The sequence below is a fragment of the Epinephelus moara genome, chromosome 11 (assembly GCF_006386435.1).
Source record: "Epinephelus moara isolate mb chromosome 11, YSFRI_EMoa_1.0, whole genome shotgun sequence".
Classification (NCBI taxonomy): domain Eukaryota; kingdom Metazoa; phylum Chordata; class Actinopteri; order Perciformes; family Serranidae; genus Epinephelus; species Epinephelus moara.
Window position 1 is genome coordinate 25,943,608 of NC_065516.1, and position 20,021 is coordinate 25,963,628.

Here is a 20,021-nt window from a genome sequence, read left to right on the forward strand (position 1 = left end):
TGAGTGTTGCGTGGTTCAAGCAAGACACGACTGTAGAAAATGGCAAAGACATTTTAAAAATGGCGTAACAGAACTAATTGGTAGTATAAAGAATTCTTCGTCCACATGTTGCAACGTATTTAATGGCCTCACAGAGCACCGCTACCTCTGTTATAACGCTACGTTTGCTACGTTATTAAGACCTCCTCCACCTTCACCATGTCTGCTGTTGTCATAAACCTTTGACTCTGCCCTCTAGTGCCCTCTACTGGGTGTATCAATGCCAACATAAAAGACATATGTTAGTATATGGGCACATTTTCGTACTTAAAGGGAGTATAAGTGAGCCTTTACATAATGTAGTTAACTTATGTTTTGTATGTAATGTACGTTAAAAACAAACATACTTCTTGTAACCACGATCGTTAACTTTTCCTTAACCTAACCAAGTCGTTTTGTTGCCTAAACCTGACCAAACTACCACCATTTCACACCATTAACCATGTGTTTAAGTTGATATGGTGAACGTGTTTGTGAACAGGAGTTGTGTTTTAGTGTAGTCCAGTATTCACTCTCCTTTTTAGCTCTGTTTTGGTCTCCTCCGACCTCCTCATGGAAAGATCTGGCTCTTTAGCTGCTTAATGCTCTGCGTGTTCAGCAGCTTGTTGCTAACTTTGTCTGTCAGACTAAGGGCCTGTATGCAAACTGTGTTTTTTGCGCATAAGCACATACGACAAGCAGCAGCAGTGACCCACCATCCGACACCACCACACCGTGTGGACGGAAACAGAGAGCTCGGCAGTCATGACTGGCTGTTGAAACAGGTGACGTGCTTTAAGCTCTAAAACCAGCCGCGGGCGATTTGACTAATTGAGTATAAAATATATATCTGTATAAAATAAATATCTTTCCTTTCTTCCATAAATATCAGGTTGCAACAAATTTGGAGAAGAAGTTGACCATTTTAGCGCAGGTCCACCCAGAACTTAATAACCGCTGGAGGCCTGAAGAAGGATCAGCTCCAAACTCGGGATTTCTGGTTAATAAGCTATGACCTGTCCTGGTTTGGTCAATTAGCAAGTAAAGAGCAACGTGCAAAGGAACTCTGTGACAGTCTGGTGACCTGCCCAAGGTGTACCCTGCCTCACACCCAATGACAGCTGGATAGGCTCCAGCCCCCTGCGACCCTGAAGAGGATAAGCAAGTACGGATATGAATGAATGAATGAATGAACAAATAGCTGAAATATAAGTGATGCTTTAATTCAATGGCTCACACCATCAGCTACATGAAAAATGTCCGCACATCGGTACAATGGTCGCACACAGTTTCCTGCTTCTGTGTACAGCGATTAGACTTTAAGGTTATTTGGTTTTACCGCCGGATGACTTGCATGTAAATGTGATTATTTTGTGTCTATGATGAGGGCTGTTATCGCTGCTTACCTCAGACAGCCACTGTCATCTGTGGCATTTCCATAATAAATATGTAATCAAACAAACTGCATCAAATCCATCATGTCAGAGGTGAATGATACTGAGGTAGTCGAGGTTGCACAGGAAAAAAATAACTACATAAGCCCATATGGGTCTGAGCCCACTAATGTCTGCTATTTACAACATCATTATTACCCAAATCATTGTTTCCTGGCACGCCTTAGATATCATCCCTCATTATGATTGGCAATATTTTTCACCACTTGGCACTTAGAATTCACTGTGTGTGTGTGTGTGTGTGTGTGTGTGTGTAGTCAGGCCCAAAGCGAGGTTTAATGATAACACCATCTGGGAGGAGGCAGACTGTTCTAGTCTGACACTCTCAGTATTATGCTGCTGAATGAACAAGACAATGTAAAACATGTGCTGGAACAAGCATGTATCAAATTATTTAAGACTCTTTTCTGGTGATTATTTTGTTGTGTGTGTTATGAGCCGGAACAATTTTTGCACATGGTTCATTTTAGCAGCACGATAGAGGACTCGGGGCACAAAAGGCAGCAGTGGGGTGTTGATGGTGGCACAGGTGCTTATAAAATACTGTCAGGAAGCAAGTTAACTCAATTTTTACTCAATTTTATGAACGTGCATTTATCTGATAAATTGTTATGGCTGCTCATTATGCTGAAGTTGCGCTGTTAATTGGTTTGTCAGGAGTCCAACGTGGTTTTCTGAGCTTTGCTGACTCAGTCATAAAGAGGCAATAATGGACTCAACAGAGCAAGACTTGCCTCCATTATAGCTGATTGGTTGTTATATGAGATGCTTGTTTTGTTCTTTTATTTCAAAGAATGCAAAGACGTATGATCTGCTGTTATTTTTCACTTCTACAGCAAGAGGGCCAGAACAATGTAGTAAGTGTACTCTAGTTTCTACTTTCCTGATGAGGATAGACATGGCTCAAAGCCCGGGGTGAAATTAAATGTCATCAGAAGCTGTTTTAGCTGTTAGAAAATCACTGCAAATCACAGCTTAAATTGAGTTATTGCTTTTTGAAAATGGTGATAACATGCCATAAAATTAAAAGCTAAATGCTCAAGACACATTTTTCTTTTTCCGTCAGTGACCTAAATCAGTGTGGATTCAAAGTGACTCCACCAACAGAGCTAAAGACGCAGCAGCTTCTTTATTCTAGGTAAAAACAATAAAATTAGACGTGCGATTCACACTTTCTTCTCAGCTGTGATGTATCTGAGGACTAAGAAGTGTTAACTGCAGAAATAAACCATTTGGCTGCCAGAAGCACTAAAAATGTTGTTATTGGATTAAAATTCAAGACTGTGTTTCACTGCTTTAAAGTCCTAATGTCAGTGTGCAGCACAACAAGGAAGTGGAAAAACAGGTTTCAATATTTTGAGGAAATATCAGTAATAAATGTGGTCTGCAAGCCTGGGCAGAAACAAACTACCTGTTTTGTTTCTTTTTGACTTGGGTTTGATTTAATTGGGGCTAATGTTTGCTGCATGTCTGAGGTAAAAACATCATCAGTGTGGCCTCGCCAAAAGTGGAATTGAGTTACTCTCCTGGAACAGAAAGGGAAACGTTCACAAAGAGATGTGCTGCTGCCAAAACAACACAGGAAAAAAGGTGAAATGACTGAAAGATGTGCCAATATCTTTTCCAAGGTGATGGCCAGATCTGAAACATGAAAAATGTGTAACTTGGCATGTACGACATGCTGGAGGGGAAATTCACCTGGGAGCCCGACTCATGTGCAGTCTGGCCATGTTGCACAGTGCAATGAGTGAACACATATAATACATGAACAGTTCCATCATGCAATGTGTATGTTTGTTCTTTTCCTGTTTGAATACGGTATTTCTGTGATGTCATACATCTTTAAAATTGAATTATACAGCTGTAAAAATATCGTGACTTCCTCATGTCACTGCTGATAATCAGGCTGAGTCTTTGGAGGTATTGTGTACATTTACACAGGTGCAACTAACAACATTCATTAGTGGTGGCTGCAATCAATGGCGTACGCTTGCAGCTAAATATAACAGAGCCATGCCTGTGAAGACTCTTAGTTACCCAGGAAACAGAGCCATCATTATGTTGTTAGTCAGGCCTGTGCTTTTAAGTTAAAATGTCTGTGGTGGAATAAAGTATATCGACAGACGACCCCATGTGTTGTTTGCACAGCAGCTTATAAAAGTAATGAACATCGTCACTGTGACATCACCCATCGTTTTGTTGAGTTTGGCATTTTGGACATCACCATGTTGTTTTTTTCAAAGCCAGAAGTGACCATATTTGGACAAGATGGTGGAGCTGGGGAGGAGCGAGGGGTGGCTTTGACTAATAGATTATAGCGACGCCTCGCACCAAGCTGTAAACATGTTTATGTCTGCTGTGCTAACATGGGTTAGCCCCCCAGTGGCCATCCGAAGAACTGCAGCTTTTCACACTTCCGCGTTAGCTTAATTTTTCAGCCCTAGAGGTTGCTGCTACATTACGACCCATACATTTATTGTCAGGTGTCGACCTCTAGTGGCTGTAGTAACTATGACAGGAGCAAAGGAGGAAGTTGGGTGACGTAGTATAAAGAGTAAAAAAGCATAGGGAGGATGTCGGGGTAGATCGATGGGTCAAACAAACATAGAACTTAGATCCAGGAGATTGTTGTTCATGTCACTTGTAAACTAAAGTCAACACTGACTTATCAAGTCTGTAACAAACTTGATCTTTTCCTAAAACTAAAATGAGCATAGCGTTAGTTCAGGCAGGACATGATGTCAGGCTCAGCTCACATCCCAGCTACATCAGCTGATCTCAATCAGCCCAGTCAACTGATGGAGCAGCTGATTGATGGAAGGGAGTCAGCTGGTAGATCACATGATTCCTTTCTATGCAACCAATTGGCGAATCTCATTCAGGGCGCCCTATTTAAACTGCTCTGGCCTGCCTACTGTTGCTGCTTCCTCTATAAGCCACTTTGCAACCCGCCTCCCCCCCAGCTCCTCCTTTTCATGCTGTGTCTGACTTGTCAATGTCATTTCTGTTTGTCATTGATGCTGCTCTGTTCTGTTCCCTGGGGGTCTTTGCTGCTGCTCTCCCTGACGTTGGCTTTCCATGTAGGCACATGGAAGGGCAGGGAGGTTTGCTCTCTCTGACTCAGGCTTTCCTTGTTTGCATGTCATGGTAGTTTTGGTGCCTAAACCTAACCAAACTGCAACCTTTTCACAACCTTAACCAAGTGTCTAAAACTTTGACTGTTGCATTTAGGTGTGAGGGTTAATCTCCTGCAGCAGGTAGGGCACTAAGTTAGGAAACGCTCCTGTGGGTCAATTTTGTGGGTAGGAACAAACCACCTATATGGTCGTACGGGTTGGAGGACTTGCTGAGACAGCCTCATGGGGGTTGATGATGCCACTGAAATACCCCCTACCCCCCTCAAAATGCATTCTTGCTGAGGTAGAAAAACACTGCTGAAGCAACATTCAGACCATTATGGTCATGTTTCTTCAACACCTGAGGATGACCGACCACATCTTATTCTTTGGTGGAGGATACTTTGCACTTAAGCATGCAGAGAAAGAGGCAGCACAGACATAGCTCCTTAGGATGCCACAAATAAAAGCTGAACAGGGCTGTGTCTAAATAGAAATCATATCTGTGTGTGCAGACCTTTCGGTTCTCCTTGTCCGATGTGGGGTTGTTGGTGATCTTGAAGAGGTGCAGGTCGATCACTTCTTTCATCTCATAGTTGTCTCCTCGCCGCTTACAAACAATCACAGCGGCGTCAAACAGGAAGATGTGCCTGCGATTCAAAGAGCGTTGTGTCAAAGTCATTGAAGATATGTATTCATGTTACTCTGCCCTGTGCATTTTGGGGAAATCATTGTATCACTAAAAGCTACAATTTGCAATATAATATTAAAAATCTGAATTGTTATCCATTATTAGCCTGTGTTTGTCTTGATCTTTGCGTGGTCTTAACTGAATACCTTGTTACCTGACATTGGACAAGGTCTTGAGACATTTTTTTGGTGTATTCTGTGTCGGAATTCTGCCACTTGTCTTCACTGACAAGACACACAGGTTTAGTTTCTAACAGCACTTTGGCCAAAAGCAAGACATACTCTGGCAGTTTTCCAACCGCAGCAGTCCAACCCTCAGTCAATCAGTGTTTCAGTCAAACAGCCGTCAACCTGAATTCTCACCTGTCCTGTTTAGCCCGTTTGTCCACTGTGGCCACTCGTACCTCCCCATCACCTTTGGGTCTGCCATAGGTACTCAGTCGCTGATTCTACGGAGAAAGAGACAAACAAAGATGGGGGGATTGTGATTGTGAAGCACTGTGAAAATGAGATCAGTATCTAATTATTTGGAAGAAACAGGTGGCTTACCAGGTTTTCAATGGATCTCTGATACTGATCTATTTCTCGCAGCGTCTCATTGTCTCGCTTGACTTCGTTGACGTACTGAGCCAAGTCCTGTAAACAGATCAGAAAACAAAGTCTTTCCTTTTTCCTTTCCATTTTCTTCCAATTATGTGCTCAGGTGTCTTTTTGTGCTGTTTTTCTGCCCTTCAAAAGTCACCATTGCCGATGTGAGCTTGTAAACTCCAAGCAGACACAGTATATTGACATTGGACAGTGAGCAGCCTTTGAGGATTAAAAAATAAGGAAGACTTATGAATGCTGCATTTAGTGGAAGACTTATTTACTTGTGTATGAAATATGATGTTGAATAATGCCTAGAAAAGTGTTTATGCCAAACATTGTGATGTCACAGTGAAGCTGACCTTTGACTTTTTGGATTTAAAATGTTGCAAACTGTAACTGCAGCCAGACTGGTGCACGGAGGCATACAACCACAAGGTGGTATTTCTAGTTTATATTAACAACGGATCAAATAACTGTAATGTGAAAGGTGTTGCTCATTGGGATGAACCTGCAGAAACAATCTTCTTCTTTGTCTAGTGAGGTTAAAGTGATGTGAACTGGTCTCGCCATGTGACATCAAAGGCCTGCCTGCAGCCATGTTATTCCTTCAAAGGCCCGAAACTCATGAGCTGTGTTCTTCTCACTTGTTTACAGATTCCCTTGAACAAGAATTTTGTCAGTCAGCTGTTGGTTGAGGCCTTCAGCTAGCATCTGACGCTCTGGGGGTGTGTCCTGCAACACTGGTACTAGTCGGCCCAGGTCGGCTTTTTTTGTGGCCGATTCAGCATGTTGAATTAGAGTCTGAAATGACTTAGCCCGTCAATGAATGAAATCACTCTGATTGGCAGTTCAGCTCAGTGCACAAGGAGAGAAACAGAAGTGAGGAAAGTAAACAAACGGCTAAAGCCAAGAGGGTGTGAGATCAAAAAGTAAGTTGCTAAAGAAGGTAAGATATTTTTTTTAGCCATTGAGCTCTTCAACATAAATGTTTCATAATTGTGCTATTATTTGCTTGTGCATGGTTAATATCATTTGCTCTTTAAAAATCAGGGTGTGTTGTTAGTGTGTCCTCCAGTTTTGCTTTTTTAATGAAAAATACAGATCACCACCACCTGCTGCTATGTAGCGTTATTTCCTGTCACGCAGGTGCAGAATGTTTGAGCTGGCTGGTTATTGCCTGTAGTCTGTGCCTGAGACACAGGTGGTGTGAGGCAACACGGCCTTCGTCGCCACTAGTTCTTTGATGTAAGTTAGGTGCATCAGGCCTTAAATGGCTCACACTGGGAGACTGACTGTGAATATGTTTGTGTATGAAGCTTTGGGAAAGACCTTCCACTCAGTGCATGCTGGGATATTTGCAGTGTGTGGAAATAAACTGGATAAACGATGATGTACCTTCATGGCGTCCAATGCCATCCGCAGATTACTCTTGTCAGTGGAATCATGAGTGTGTTTCACCAGCTCCTATTGGACGGAAACAAATCACACACACACAAAATATAAGTATAATAACACCTTGTTGGTGTCGTAAAAATGATTGAAAGCATCGCACAGCCAAAGGTATAAATTGCAGAAAGGAAAGCGAGGCTATCTGTCAGTCATAAACCAAAAAAAAAAACCCTGTAAAAAAAAATCATGAACATTGTTATCCTGCTGCTAACATGCACCGCAGCCACAGTCCACACATGAGAAAGTAATGCTTTGGCTCCAGATATGAAATGAAAAAGGTTACTGTGAAAAGAATGCTGTCCTGAAATAAATCAGATACTGTGTGTGTGTGTGTGTGTGTGTGTGTGTGTGTGTGTGTGTGCACTCATCTATTGCAGATGTGTGTGTGTGTGTGTCTAAAATTGCTTGCCAGTGCCGTGTGTGTGTGTGTGTCTAAAATTGCTTGCCAGTGCCTGGCTGCAGCGTAAACAAGACATCTAGACCTCAGCAGTGGAGGATAAGGGAGGATGCCATGCATGTCCTTCATACAGGGGCCCATACTAACTGTGTCCACACACACACACACACACACACACAGATACACACACTGAGCCGCTAAGGGAGATATATATGTCTGCTTGGCACTGCTCAAATCCCTGGTGTCAGTCAAGCTCAACCTGGGCATTATTATCACTAGCAAGACGACAGAGTCCTATTTATCAAGCCCTGCTCCCACCTCCACACATCCACAGAGATACAGAGGAAGGGAGTGGTCACACTGATAGCCGGGACCATACATGATGGACTCATTGAGGGAATCGTGTTGTGGTGTGTTCGGAATGATGAGCGGAGGCAGCGAGGAAGAAAGAGAGGAAGATTGATGACAAAAAAAGGGAGAAAGAAAGAAGCAGCGAGAGAGAGGAACTCGGGGAGCGAGAGGAAGTGACGAGACATTTGTTGTACAGATTCTGGCTGTCACCATGTGGGATGCTTTATGTGGTGCAGCTCGCTATCAGCCGCCTGCTTCACAGGGATCTCGGCCCAAAGCGTGCAATCACTTTATTGACACAGGTTTTTTTTTCTTTTGGTGGTACATTTGTGTCACATGCAAACAGGGTGAGATCACAAGGTTTCAGAGCTGAATATAGGTTTTTATTATTAAAAACTCCTGACGGAGCTCATTTCTGAACAAGTACTATTATTCCTTCACTTATGTTCCGTAACTGCTTATCCTGTTAGAGGTCACAGGGATGCTGGAGCCTATCCCAGCTGACGTTGGGTGAAGGGTGGGGGCCACCCTAGACAGGTTGACTATCACAGGGCTGACACATAGAGACAGACAACCCTTCACACTGACATTCACACCTACGGACAATTTAGAGTCACCAATTAACCTGCATGTCTTTGGACTGTGGGAGGAAGCTGGAGTACCTGGAGGAAACCCACGCTGACAGGGGGAGGATTCACTCCAGGATTCGAACCCCCCACCCTGGGTTCGTGAAAGCGCTAACCACTGCACCACCGTGCCGCCTGTAACATCTCAGCGACTTAAATTTGTTCCACACCAACATCCTCCTGCATTTCCTGTAGCCTGAGCTGAGATGCCTGTCTTTGGACTGTGGGAGGAAACCGGAGTACCTGGAGAAAACCCACGCTGACATGGGGAGAACATGCAAACTCCAGTAACCTTCTTGTTTTGAGGCAACAATACTAACCACTGCACCACCGTGCCGCTCACAATAATTATTACTATCTACGGAAGTGAAGAAGGGCCATAATAATTTAAACTTTATGAGCAACTGAATTGTAAAATTTAGCTAGTACTGAATATGCGTTGTTAACATTTAGATTCTATCAAAGTCACTTTGAATTCCACTCACAAATTTCCTGAAGACTTTTTCAAACGCATTTTTTTCGTTTTGTTTTCAGTAATTTTGGTCAAAAAGTCATGTATGCAGGTTTCCAGTCTCGACTCTTGGAAGCCCGAATATGAGAGATGGAATTTTTTATTTTGAATCATCAGGTTAGAAACTTTAATATAGTTATTTGAATATTGGACTCTGCGATTTTCTGTCTATAGTTGTAGAGCCCAAATGCTTAAAATAAAGTCTTTAACACGGCATGACTCAAATCTACCTGCTGATTACCTTTCCCAACCAAAGAGGGGAAACTACATAAAATCAGACAGGCACTTGTCAAAGTAAAATATTTCAAAAATTACAATTTCAAAATCAAATATTCAGTATTAAATTTTGATTAAAATTAAAATATTTAAATTCCTTTTTTCCCCTTTTAGCTTCCATATAAAGTCTCCTAGGCTCCAGCCCCTCCGCAACCCCTAACAGGATAAGCGGTTACAGAAAATGAATGAATGAATGAATGTATATAGGAACCCCTTATGCATGACGAGAAGGAAGAGATGCCCCCGTCACCTCCACACACACCCTCACACACATATACACACAAATCTTTTCAAAAGGAGAAATGCTGCTGCTTCTCTTTTCATTACTGTACAGAACATCACAGCAAACCCACATGAGCATTATACACAGACCACCGTTAACCTCTTTGATGTATCTTGTGCAACTGCATGTGTGTGTATTAGGCTAAAAGGGTCATTCTCACTCACATATAGTGACACACACATACACACATGATTTACCCTGAGGAAATGCAGCTTCAGTTAGCTCTATAATGGAGCTATGTTACAAATGCATGTCAACATTCAATCATGAATATATCATGTAGTCAATTTAAAATGCATCATAGAAGAAACTCTTGGATCATTAAAATGTTTCCCTTTTCAATGACACGTCAGGAACGTCTCCCTGACTTTGTCCCCGAGTTTCCACCGCCTCAGCTCAGCGTCACATCCACATTCTCTCCACTCTACCTCAGAGATACTTCACCTCTCCATCTGTCTCTCTTTAGTTGTTTGTCTTGTTCTGTCTGCCTCTCTCTCGTTCAGTCCTCACTTCACTTTATCTATTTTCTCTCCCCTCCTTGTTGATTGTCTCGATCAGATGACTATTATGTGCGGGTCATTTCAGACTGAGAGCCATAAAGAAGCTACAGAAATAGACGAGAGGAGCCTGAAGGACGAAGGCAGGGGACGGGGACACAAACGTGGTGAACAGCACCACCCAGTGACGGCGTGTCATCTTGTGCTCATGAAGCCTGATTGGAGCCTTTGATGAATTGAGAACTCCCTGATGGGGCTGTGTCACTCACTGACAGTCGTGTATAAAGTTAGAGAAGACTTTTAACTTGAAGTTTGTGTCCGGCTTTGATCATTCACAATGACAGAGACTGACATTATATACGGCTGTGAAGAGTTTTGATGGAAATATAAGGTGATATAATTAAGTATATTTCCTTCCAACACTGTGCACAAGAAGCTGGCGTGATAAGATGTCAACACTTATTTAATTTAAAATCCTGCTTGTCAAATGTTACTTAATTGGAGAGGACAGATGTATTATAAGCAAAATATACATTTATTTTATTCTGTTGGGTGTTCAAATTATAAAAATACATTAATAATTTATTTGTTGATCAAGTGTTTTGTGTGTAAAATCTTAACCTGCAAAGTAATTAGTAACTTTAGCTGTCACATAAATGTAGAAAATATCATAAAATGGACATACTCAAGCAAAGTACAGTAAATTTACTTAGTTAATTTCCACCACTGATGATGTATTCTGTTGCAGTTTTATACTGTAAATACTTTTTAACAAAGTTAAGGAGAAACAGATGCCATTTTTATGTCCAAGAAGGTAACAGAAGGTAGAAGTGATGCTGCCGCTTGAAGAACATGAAACAACACTTGGAGATGATGATCAACACATTTACTATATATAAAATCTGGAGTCTATAAATAAATGCATATAAATAATAAGATAAATATAAATAAATCTTTCCCCATGTGCTCTGGTTTGCTGGTTGGGGTGTACAGTTGCACAAGTTAAGTCAAGAGAAGACTGGGAAACAGTCGGCTCGGCCTTATTGGCTGCTAAAAGAATGATACTGTTGAACTGGAAAATTCGGAGGCAGCATGTTCCTCAACAGAAGCTTTGTTGCTTGAGTTCTCCAGTCGAATAGCTGATGTGATCAGTGACACAATTTTTTGAGAATTGTGTTTCAACATGGTATATTTGAAACTCTGTTAAGCTGACACTGAGCAGCCCTGAGCGAAATATTCCTGACTTTCTGGTTTTCCGTATACGTGTCACGTGCTCCTCAAGATATATGAATTTATTTATGAATTATAGGGCATAGTGCTGTAAACCCCACTTTTATGTCATTTGTTGTCACATAATGTGTTATTGTATTATTTTATACCTCTTGTTGCTGTCTTTGTTATTGTTGTGGTTGCCGTATGTCTATGTGTTGTCCTTTTGTTGTATGTCTATAGTGATATGAAAATCTAAATAAAAAAAATATATAAAGAATCTGGAGTCTAGATTAATTCAGGTTAATGTTTGATGACTTTCTATGTAATCGTTTTGTGTTTGTTGAGCACCTTTTAAAAACAGCACTAACCCCATGTGTCCCTGTTTTCAGCACAAACTCAGCTATAAATCTGACATATTACTTTGTCAAATCAACAAAGTATAAAGCAGCCAGAAAAACAAAAAATAACAAACAAGACAAAAAAAAATCTATAGACAAATTTTCAATGATAATCACTCAACATATTACGGAACCATTAAAGGTGGAAAAACATATTGTTTAAGTTTTTAAACACACAAATACAGCAGAAAAATGTAAGAAATAAAATTACACTACAGTTTATTTAGTCGTTTTTGTGTCTTTTATCATTAAAAACCCATTTATGCATGTAAACTACAGAAAATATTAATAATTGAAAGTTTAAAAAAATCTATTAAATGTTATGGTCTATGGACATAAATTAAATATTGTGATTTTTTTTCCTCCTATTTTTATAAAATACTTTTTATTGTCATCATATCATGTCATGTATCCCACTCATTACGAAGCTCATATTATTAAGTGACATCATATGTGAATAGGTGCGCTACCCAGTGATATATCAAAATAACAAACTATTTATACACAATGATAAATAAATAAAGATTAAAAAAACAGTTATGGTACAGGTTTGAATTTTAAAGTATGTTATTGGAATTTTGGTGTCATAGAAAAATATCTTTGATTCTGTTTCATATTCAAGGTTCTGCTTACTATATTTTATGGTTTATAATTAGGTGTTCTTCTTTCAGTATTTCAACCTCCTGTTCGGCAACATAAGGCTAAGAATTCAAAAAAAAGACAAAAAAAAAAAAGAAAAAAAAGAAAATTGTGATTTTTTTTTTTCCAATTTGTTTCTAAAAGATAAACATAAAGTCATGTTTACATAAAGAAAACACTCTGAGTGTGTTCACAGGTGAGCAGGTGGACTCAAAAGGGTTTTAAACATTGGTGCAGATAAAACTATCTGAGTTATCTTGTTTTCCAAACTTTCACAGCACTAATTGGAAGGCTTGGTCCTTACACCATGATGACAGGACAACTGTATGACTACATTAGAGTAGAAATAGTATCAGGTAGGTTGTAGTACTGTACCTGCAGCAGGAGGTGATACTTTAATACCCGCTGCATAGGAACCACCAGCAGATCCCTCAGTGTGAACTTGCCGTAGTTGGCTCTCTTTGAACATTCCTGTACGAAGACGACAAAGAAAGCAAATCTTAAAAGTGATGAAGAAAAGCAGCCTGTGACGGAGCAGTGTTTATTGCGTATTGGGTAAATGTTGAAACATCTTCCAGGAGTCTCAATGAGCGAGCTATTAGAGCTTAATAGAAACTATACAGTCATTTATGCCGTCAGCTGTGGTGTCATCACTTGCAATGCCTCAGGCGCACACTTGAGGGCATTATCTGACCACTCTGAGGTGATGATGAGAAATGTGTCACTGTGGCACTAAAAACTTTCTTACCTCTAGCTTCATGCGTAGGTCCTCTCTGTCTTTGCAAATGTCGTCCAGAGTGGCGATGGCTGTCTCCACATGGCTGCAGTATTTCCCATAGATCAACAACCTGGGACAGATCAAACACATGCAGCAGGAGGACTGAGGAGGAAGCCAGGCTACCTGCACTTCTCTGTAAACAGTATCTGAGACTTCAAAGGACACTTTATAATGCTTTTTACATACATAATTTATTCTAAGAGCTTTACAGAAAATTTAAGGGCTTATGTGCACGCTGGAGGAGAATAAACTGAGGTTTCTTAGTGTACCTCTCTTTGAAGGTGATGAAGATCTGGTAAAGGTTCTGGGCACTTCTGTGGTGGACTGAGTCTTGAATTTCCAGCAGTAAACATTTGTGAACTTTAACCAGGTCCTGGAACACAACAACAAACATCCTTTAATGTCTATCTACACCAGACGTACTGCAACTAATGAGTATTTTCATTATCAGTTCATGTAAAGAAGATTTTCTCGATGAACCCACTGATCATTTGGTCTAAATGTAATAAAACAATGAAAAGTGCAGCCATCAAATTGTTTTTGTTTTTCGATTAACAGTCCAAAACACAAATATATTTGCTTTATTATCACAAACGACAAACAAAAGCAGCAAATCCTCACAACGAGGGAAGCAGAATTAGGAAATGTTTGGTCATTTCCAAACAGTTGAAGGTTGTTTTTCTGTGTATCAACTAATATACTAATCAATTCAGCTCAACTGTCATTTGAAACTAAATATTTAAATGGCTGCATATGATATGACACATTAACCATTTGTATAAGTAATGTGACTACTCCTTTTAACAGGAAAGGTTAATGTGTCATCTCTGTTTCCTGTTTTATTTTGCTAACCATTGTCTCGTCTTGTTTCAGACCCCACTTCCTGTCAAGTTTCCCTCTTTTGTGATTATTTGCTCAGCCCTAATATGTTTCACCTGTGTCTCATTGTCTTAGAGGATTTAAGTTCTTGTCTTCCCCACATTTGTTGCCAGATTGTCTTTACCTTTGAGTGAGAGTTTCAGTGTTTTCCTGTCAGTGTTTCTTGTGAGTAAGAGTGTGCGAAACCATTTTTGCCTGTGAGACTGATTACGTGAACATTTACATTTACCCTGAACATTTATCCAAGTCTTTGACACTGCTTTGTGAGTCCATATCCAGTTTGTATTTGACAACACTACGCTTAACCTTAAGACAGCAGATCCAACTTTTCTGTTTCTTCAGGTGTGCTAAAGGTGGCTCAGTGGATGGAAATAACAGTTGGTCTGTCAGTCCATGAGGCTGACGTTTTGAGTAAAATGTCTCCATGTGAAATTTGATGCAGACATTCACCTCTCTCTCACGATGAACTGTAATAAACTTGGTGATCCCTGACATCATCATCATCAGTTCACAATTCGACTTTGTCAAATACTTTGCTTCAACACAAAATACTTTCAGAGCGAAAGACATTCCCATTACCTTCAATTGAGCTAGTAAGGAATGTTAACATGCTAACACACAAACTTAAGATGGTTAACGTGGCAAATATTACCTACTGAGCATCAGTGTGTTAGCACTGTCAATGTCAGCATGCATAGACTGTAGTGGCAGCAGCCAATGTGACGTCACGCTAATGGTTCGCAGACTATCGCTGCCCGATTCATACCTGAAAACTAGATTCATTCTACACATGTGTGGAGATGGTTGAGGTTAAGGTTTAAGGTTAGGGTTAGGGTTATGTAAGGTGGAAATGCCTTGGATTCACATTTCTAAGCCTCTATCCTGATTTCCGTGTCACTGTGATAGCAATTTGTCAATCACAAGGTAGCCACGCCTTGAAGGACTAGTCATTGAGACCATAAACTCATTAAGAGAATGTTTACTGAGGTAATAAATCAAGTGAGAAGTGGGGTCATTTTCTCACAGACTTGTAGGCTGAATCCAAACATCTGGACTTAACCACACTTGCAGACTTGCAAACTTTGAGAGCACATTCCCGGTAAGTCTGGGAGTGCTGAGTGCTGTCCAACTCCTCAATTCATCCAGTCCAAGAGGGGCCTCAAGCGGACTTACTGCAGACTTTCAGAGAGTCCGCTTGGGGTACAGATGTTGTGGGGTTTTTTAAATTGCCAAAAATTTAACTGCTTATTAAAATGCTTCTTGAATTGTGTGGGCCAGAAATAATATTCAACCACATCATGATACAGAGATATGTTTTAGTCTAGGGACTGAAAATTAATTTTATTATTGCAGCCTATCAGGCTGTGCAGTGTAATAGGCTGAAAAACAACAAAAGTAAGTTTCTAATGTCAGTAATGTTTATTTATTGAGTTATAGTCCTGTCCTTATTTGCAAACATTTCTGATTTTGAACACATGTAGCCTGTATGTTATTTAGAGATGTATTAAAAACCTACATCTTTGTTCAGTCACAAAAGAAGGCTATACATGCGATTTATATTTTGTTATCTGCAGGAACAGATGAGCATGTGACATATATGAATATGACAGCAGCGACAGTTGAATGTTCCCGTAGCAATGAGTAAAACAGTCTCGAGGGCTGTCTGTCAGCCGCTTGCAGTCTCTGCCCTCGCAGACTTTACGTGATGACAGTAAACACGTCACACTATGTACACCAGAAGTCTCTGAGGGCTCAGTCCGCAAGTCCAGAGGGTGGACATTTGGATTCAGCCTTATACAATCTGACTTTGCAACCAGTGGAGTCGCCTCCTGCTGGCCATTAGAAAGAATGCAGGTTCAAGGCACTTGCCTAAAGGTGCAGCCTCACAGACCTGCTGGCCTGGCTGTAAAGTCTTAGTCATGTTAACAGTTTCAGTGCCTTTAAACCACATTATGGTGTTGGATGTGTTACATTTCATTGGCACATAAAAACAGCCATGACAGTGTGGCAAATTGACAATGTGGTATTCAGTCGTCATTAATATTTCACACCTGTGCTGTTCCCACTGCGACAAGTCAACACGTCTTCAGTGAAAGAGGCCCATCAACAGAGAATGCTGTGACCCCAGAGTTGACTATGCAGTCGGATCATTACACTGTAAAGACAACGACTTACCGGAATATTCACGAACACCTTTTCCATCTCGGCCATGGACAGAAACATGGTGAGGGGCGTCATAAAGTGCTGCAGCAGAGAGAGAGAATGTTAGAGAATGAAGCTCGTCCCCTCCAGAGTAAGAGTGGGAAAGTCATTTTGTAAGAAGCTATTATATTATGGGGCCAAGTTGCAAAGAGCTGCAGTCAGCAAAAACAAGGAGGACTGTCTGGGTCACGACAATAATCTCATTTTCAGAGTTTGCAATTTAATGATTTCCTCTCAGAAAGCTCCCGCCGCATAGTCACCTCTACATCTCAAAGGAGCGAGCGAGCACAAACTAACTTCCAGCATCCACTTCATATCGAAACTCATCTACTGAGTATTCCGCTGGGAGAGCAGGCAAGGTCTTTTTCCAGACATGAACGTACACAAGAGGGAGAAGACAAGTAGCCGTGGCTGGGGGGTGAAAGACGGCGGGCCTCCCACAGTCCTGTAAAAGTGCAGGGTAAGGTGGAACACGTCCACGACAAAACGGGCTTTTCTCAGAGTTTGTTCTGAGCAGAGCTGGGAATACTCATTACCCACTTCTAATTTCAAAAATAAAAATACGTTCTCTCCCTCATCTCTCATTGGGAGAACAGATTTGTTACACTACTCATTATTTTTTCTATTATACCCCAAATTACAGTCAGTCAGTTTCACAGTTTCTCATGCTGCAAGTGATAAGGGGGCCAAATTGATTTCTAGAGCTCTTGTCATGCTTTTACTGCATAAAATCAATGGAGTGGGACTTTTTCCACCCAAAGAAAGTTCACTTAACTTTCATGTTTGACCCACTGTAGTTGAGTGTGGGCTCACATTACCTTAGAGAATGGAAATTGAATCACTGTATTTCAGATATTTGGCTTGAATAAATACATTTGATTGGTAATTTACATTATTTCTGATCTTGAAATAATGTAGTTATTATGTATGTAGTTATTATTGTGATAAGCAACATTACTGTTCATTCAAAACTAACACTGTCCTCAGTTTATTCAAATGAGGACAGCAATTAAATCTGACAGGAGAGCTGGTAAAATAAATGATGCATTAATACATTTTTATTTTTTTTGAAAGTCTTTGTGAGTGTTGGTGATATCACTCCTGTTAATTTACATAACATTTTACAGACGTCTGCTTCAAACACGACTCATTCACATTGTAGATATCAATTTACTGCAGTTTGACAACTGCAGACGACACTTTGTATGAACTAGACTCAAATCATCTTAAGGCTGATGATATAGGACCAGTGTTTCCCAGTCTGAAGGCCCAGATCACTCAGTGGGGTCAGAAGATAAATCTGAGGGCGTGTGTGGATTATTCAGGTAAGATAAGCTGCTGGTAAGGTGCAGTAAGGTCAAGTAAGGTAAGGTAAGGTAAGGTAGGGTGTAGTAAGGTAAGGTGCAATATGGTCAAGTAAGGTAAGGTAAGGTAGGGTGTAGTAAGGTAAGGTAAGGTAAGGTAAGGTAAGGTAAGGTAAGGTAAGCTAAGGTGCGGCAAGGTGCAGTAAGGTAAAATAAGGTAAGGCAAGGATAAGGTAAGGTGCAGTAAGGTACAGTGTAGTAAAGTGCGGTAAAGCAAGGTAAGGTGCAGCAAGCTGCAGTAAAGTAAAGTATAGTATGGTATGGTAAGGTACGGTGTGGTAAGGTAAAGTAAGGTAAGGTGCGGTATGGTGCAGTAAGGTAAGATGCGGTGCGGTAAAGTTAGGTAAGGTGTAGTAAGCTGCAGTAAGGTTAAGTATGGTAAGGTAAGGTGTGGTAAGGTAAAGTAAGGTAAGGTGCAGGAAGGAAAGGTAAGGTAAGGTAAGGTGTGATAAGGTAAAGTAAGGTAAGGTGCAGTATGATGCGGTGCGGTAAAGTTAGGTAAGGTGTAGTAAGCTGCAGTAAGGTTAAGTATGGTATGGTAAGGTAAGGTGTGGTAAGGTGCAGTAAGGTAAGGTGCAGCAAGCTATGGTAAGGTTAAGTATGGTATGGTAAGGTAAGGTGTGGTAAGGTAAAGTAAGGGAAGGTGCGGAAAGGAAAGCAAAGGTAAGGTAAGGTAAAGTAAGGTAAGGTAAGGTAAGGTACAGCATGTGCAGTAAGGTAAACTAAGCTAAGGTAAAGTAGGGAAAGAAAGGTAAGGTAAGGTAAGGTAAACTTTAATGTCCCTGAGGGGCAACTAGTAGATAGTGGGTATACTCTCCTATGTATTCCAGTGGCTTTTTGGCTGATAGATGGGTGTACTGTAAATGGCCAGAGATATATAATACAGTACACCCTCTATTGCTCATCACCCAAACAGGTTCAGGACCCACTGATCTAAGGAACATCAGATTTCCTAACAAATCTACCCACATATTTGACCACACACCACTGACTTTCCAACAACCTGTTACATGCAATCTAAACTCTTCTACATGTGTTCGTTTCTAGGTAACATCGGTGTATAACAGCACACAAACATCTGCTTAAATTCACAGCAAAAATGTTCAGCACAGATCGTTGTACTATGATCCACAGTGTCATTACTAAGTGACAAAAACAGTCAGTACCTTCTCTATAGACTCCAGGGTCTCAGTGTATTTCTCCTCTGTCTGTTTGATCTCTGTTAAACAGCAACTCCTTATGTCAGTCTCTGCTTGCTTCTGGAACGCCTACACACACAAACACACACACACACACACACAAACACACACACACACACACACACACACACAGGACTGTTACTATGTGTCAGCACTGTGGGCTGACAAACTGTTGAGTCTTCAACCAGATGTAGTCTGTGCAACCCTTTGAGCGAGGTCAGAGTCACACATGCTCACCACACTGTCTGCCAATGACAGAGTATGAAGTACCATCATTTTTAATAAACAAAGCATTTATAATGTGAGAAAATATACAATCAACATTATCAATTTCAAACAGGAAATATAAAAGGACAACTAATGTTAAGGTTTAAGCTTAAATCTTAAATTAAAAGAAGGCTGATACCAAAGCTAATACTGCTAGAAAAAGCAGTTGTTCATCAGGTTGGTACTTTAAAGCTCTATAATTTCACAGCCCTCCAAAAAGGCAACAAGAAATTATTTTTGGGATTTTTTCAGGGCACGACGGCATGTCATGTAATCAGGACCAACCAGTCACTGCCGACAAAATATAACGTCTTGATAAATAAAATAAATAAATATGGTAAATATGGAGGAAAAGTTGATCATTTTAGTGCAGGGCTGCCAGAGCTTTACATCCCTCCCACTGACAATATTTTTGGCCCAATACACACTTACAAAACAGCGCCTGGAAGAGGAACAGCTCTGCACTCAGGATTTCTGGTAAGTAGACTATGATATCTAGTTATGGCCGCTTCTGGTAAGTAGACTATGATATCTAGTTATGGCCGCTTAGCAACCTCAGATGCAACCTGCCTCTGTGCCCTTGAAAGGTGGCACAGAGTAGACACAGGTGTAGCACCCAGCACCCGACCTTGCATTTTCCAGGCGGTACAGTAGACACGTAAGGGATAATGAACAGTGAGCTAGGTGAGGTATCACTGTCCGAGGGCTGCCGTAGAATGGCAACGAGGATGTCAGCCGACCAACACTCGCTACACGGTCCCTGGTTGCGGCGATTTGCGATGCTGGCCAGCTAGGAATGAACTAGCAGCCAGTACAGTACAGTCCTC

The 20,021-nt window shown here is 40.9% G+C and overlaps 1 protein-coding gene across 1 annotated transcript in view; it reads right to left on the reverse strand.

The window, feature by feature from the left end:
• LOC126398166 (guanine nucleotide exchange factor VAV3) overlaps positions 1 to 20,021 on the reverse strand; it is a 125,173-nt gene that overhangs the window by 42,039 nt on the left and 63,113 nt on the right. Inside the window, exons 6-14 of the mRNA XM_050057388.1 lie at positions 18,895 to 18,996; positions 16,338 to 16,406; positions 13,553 to 13,656; positions 13,254 to 13,353; positions 12,881 to 12,976; positions 7,262 to 7,330; positions 5,828 to 5,914; positions 5,642 to 5,727; positions 5,106 to 5,238 (exon numbers count right to left, since the gene is read on the reverse strand). Coding sequence (XP_049913345.1) covers positions 5,106 to 5,238; positions 5,642 to 5,727; positions 5,828 to 5,914; positions 7,262 to 7,330; positions 12,881 to 12,976; positions 13,254 to 13,353; positions 13,553 to 13,656; positions 16,338 to 16,406; positions 18,895 to 18,996 — 846 coding nt within the window. The remainder of the gene's footprint in view (positions 1 to 5,105; positions 5,239 to 5,641; positions 5,728 to 5,827; positions 5,915 to 7,261; positions 7,331 to 12,880; positions 12,977 to 13,253; positions 13,354 to 13,552; positions 13,657 to 16,337; positions 16,407 to 18,894; positions 18,997 to 20,021) is intronic.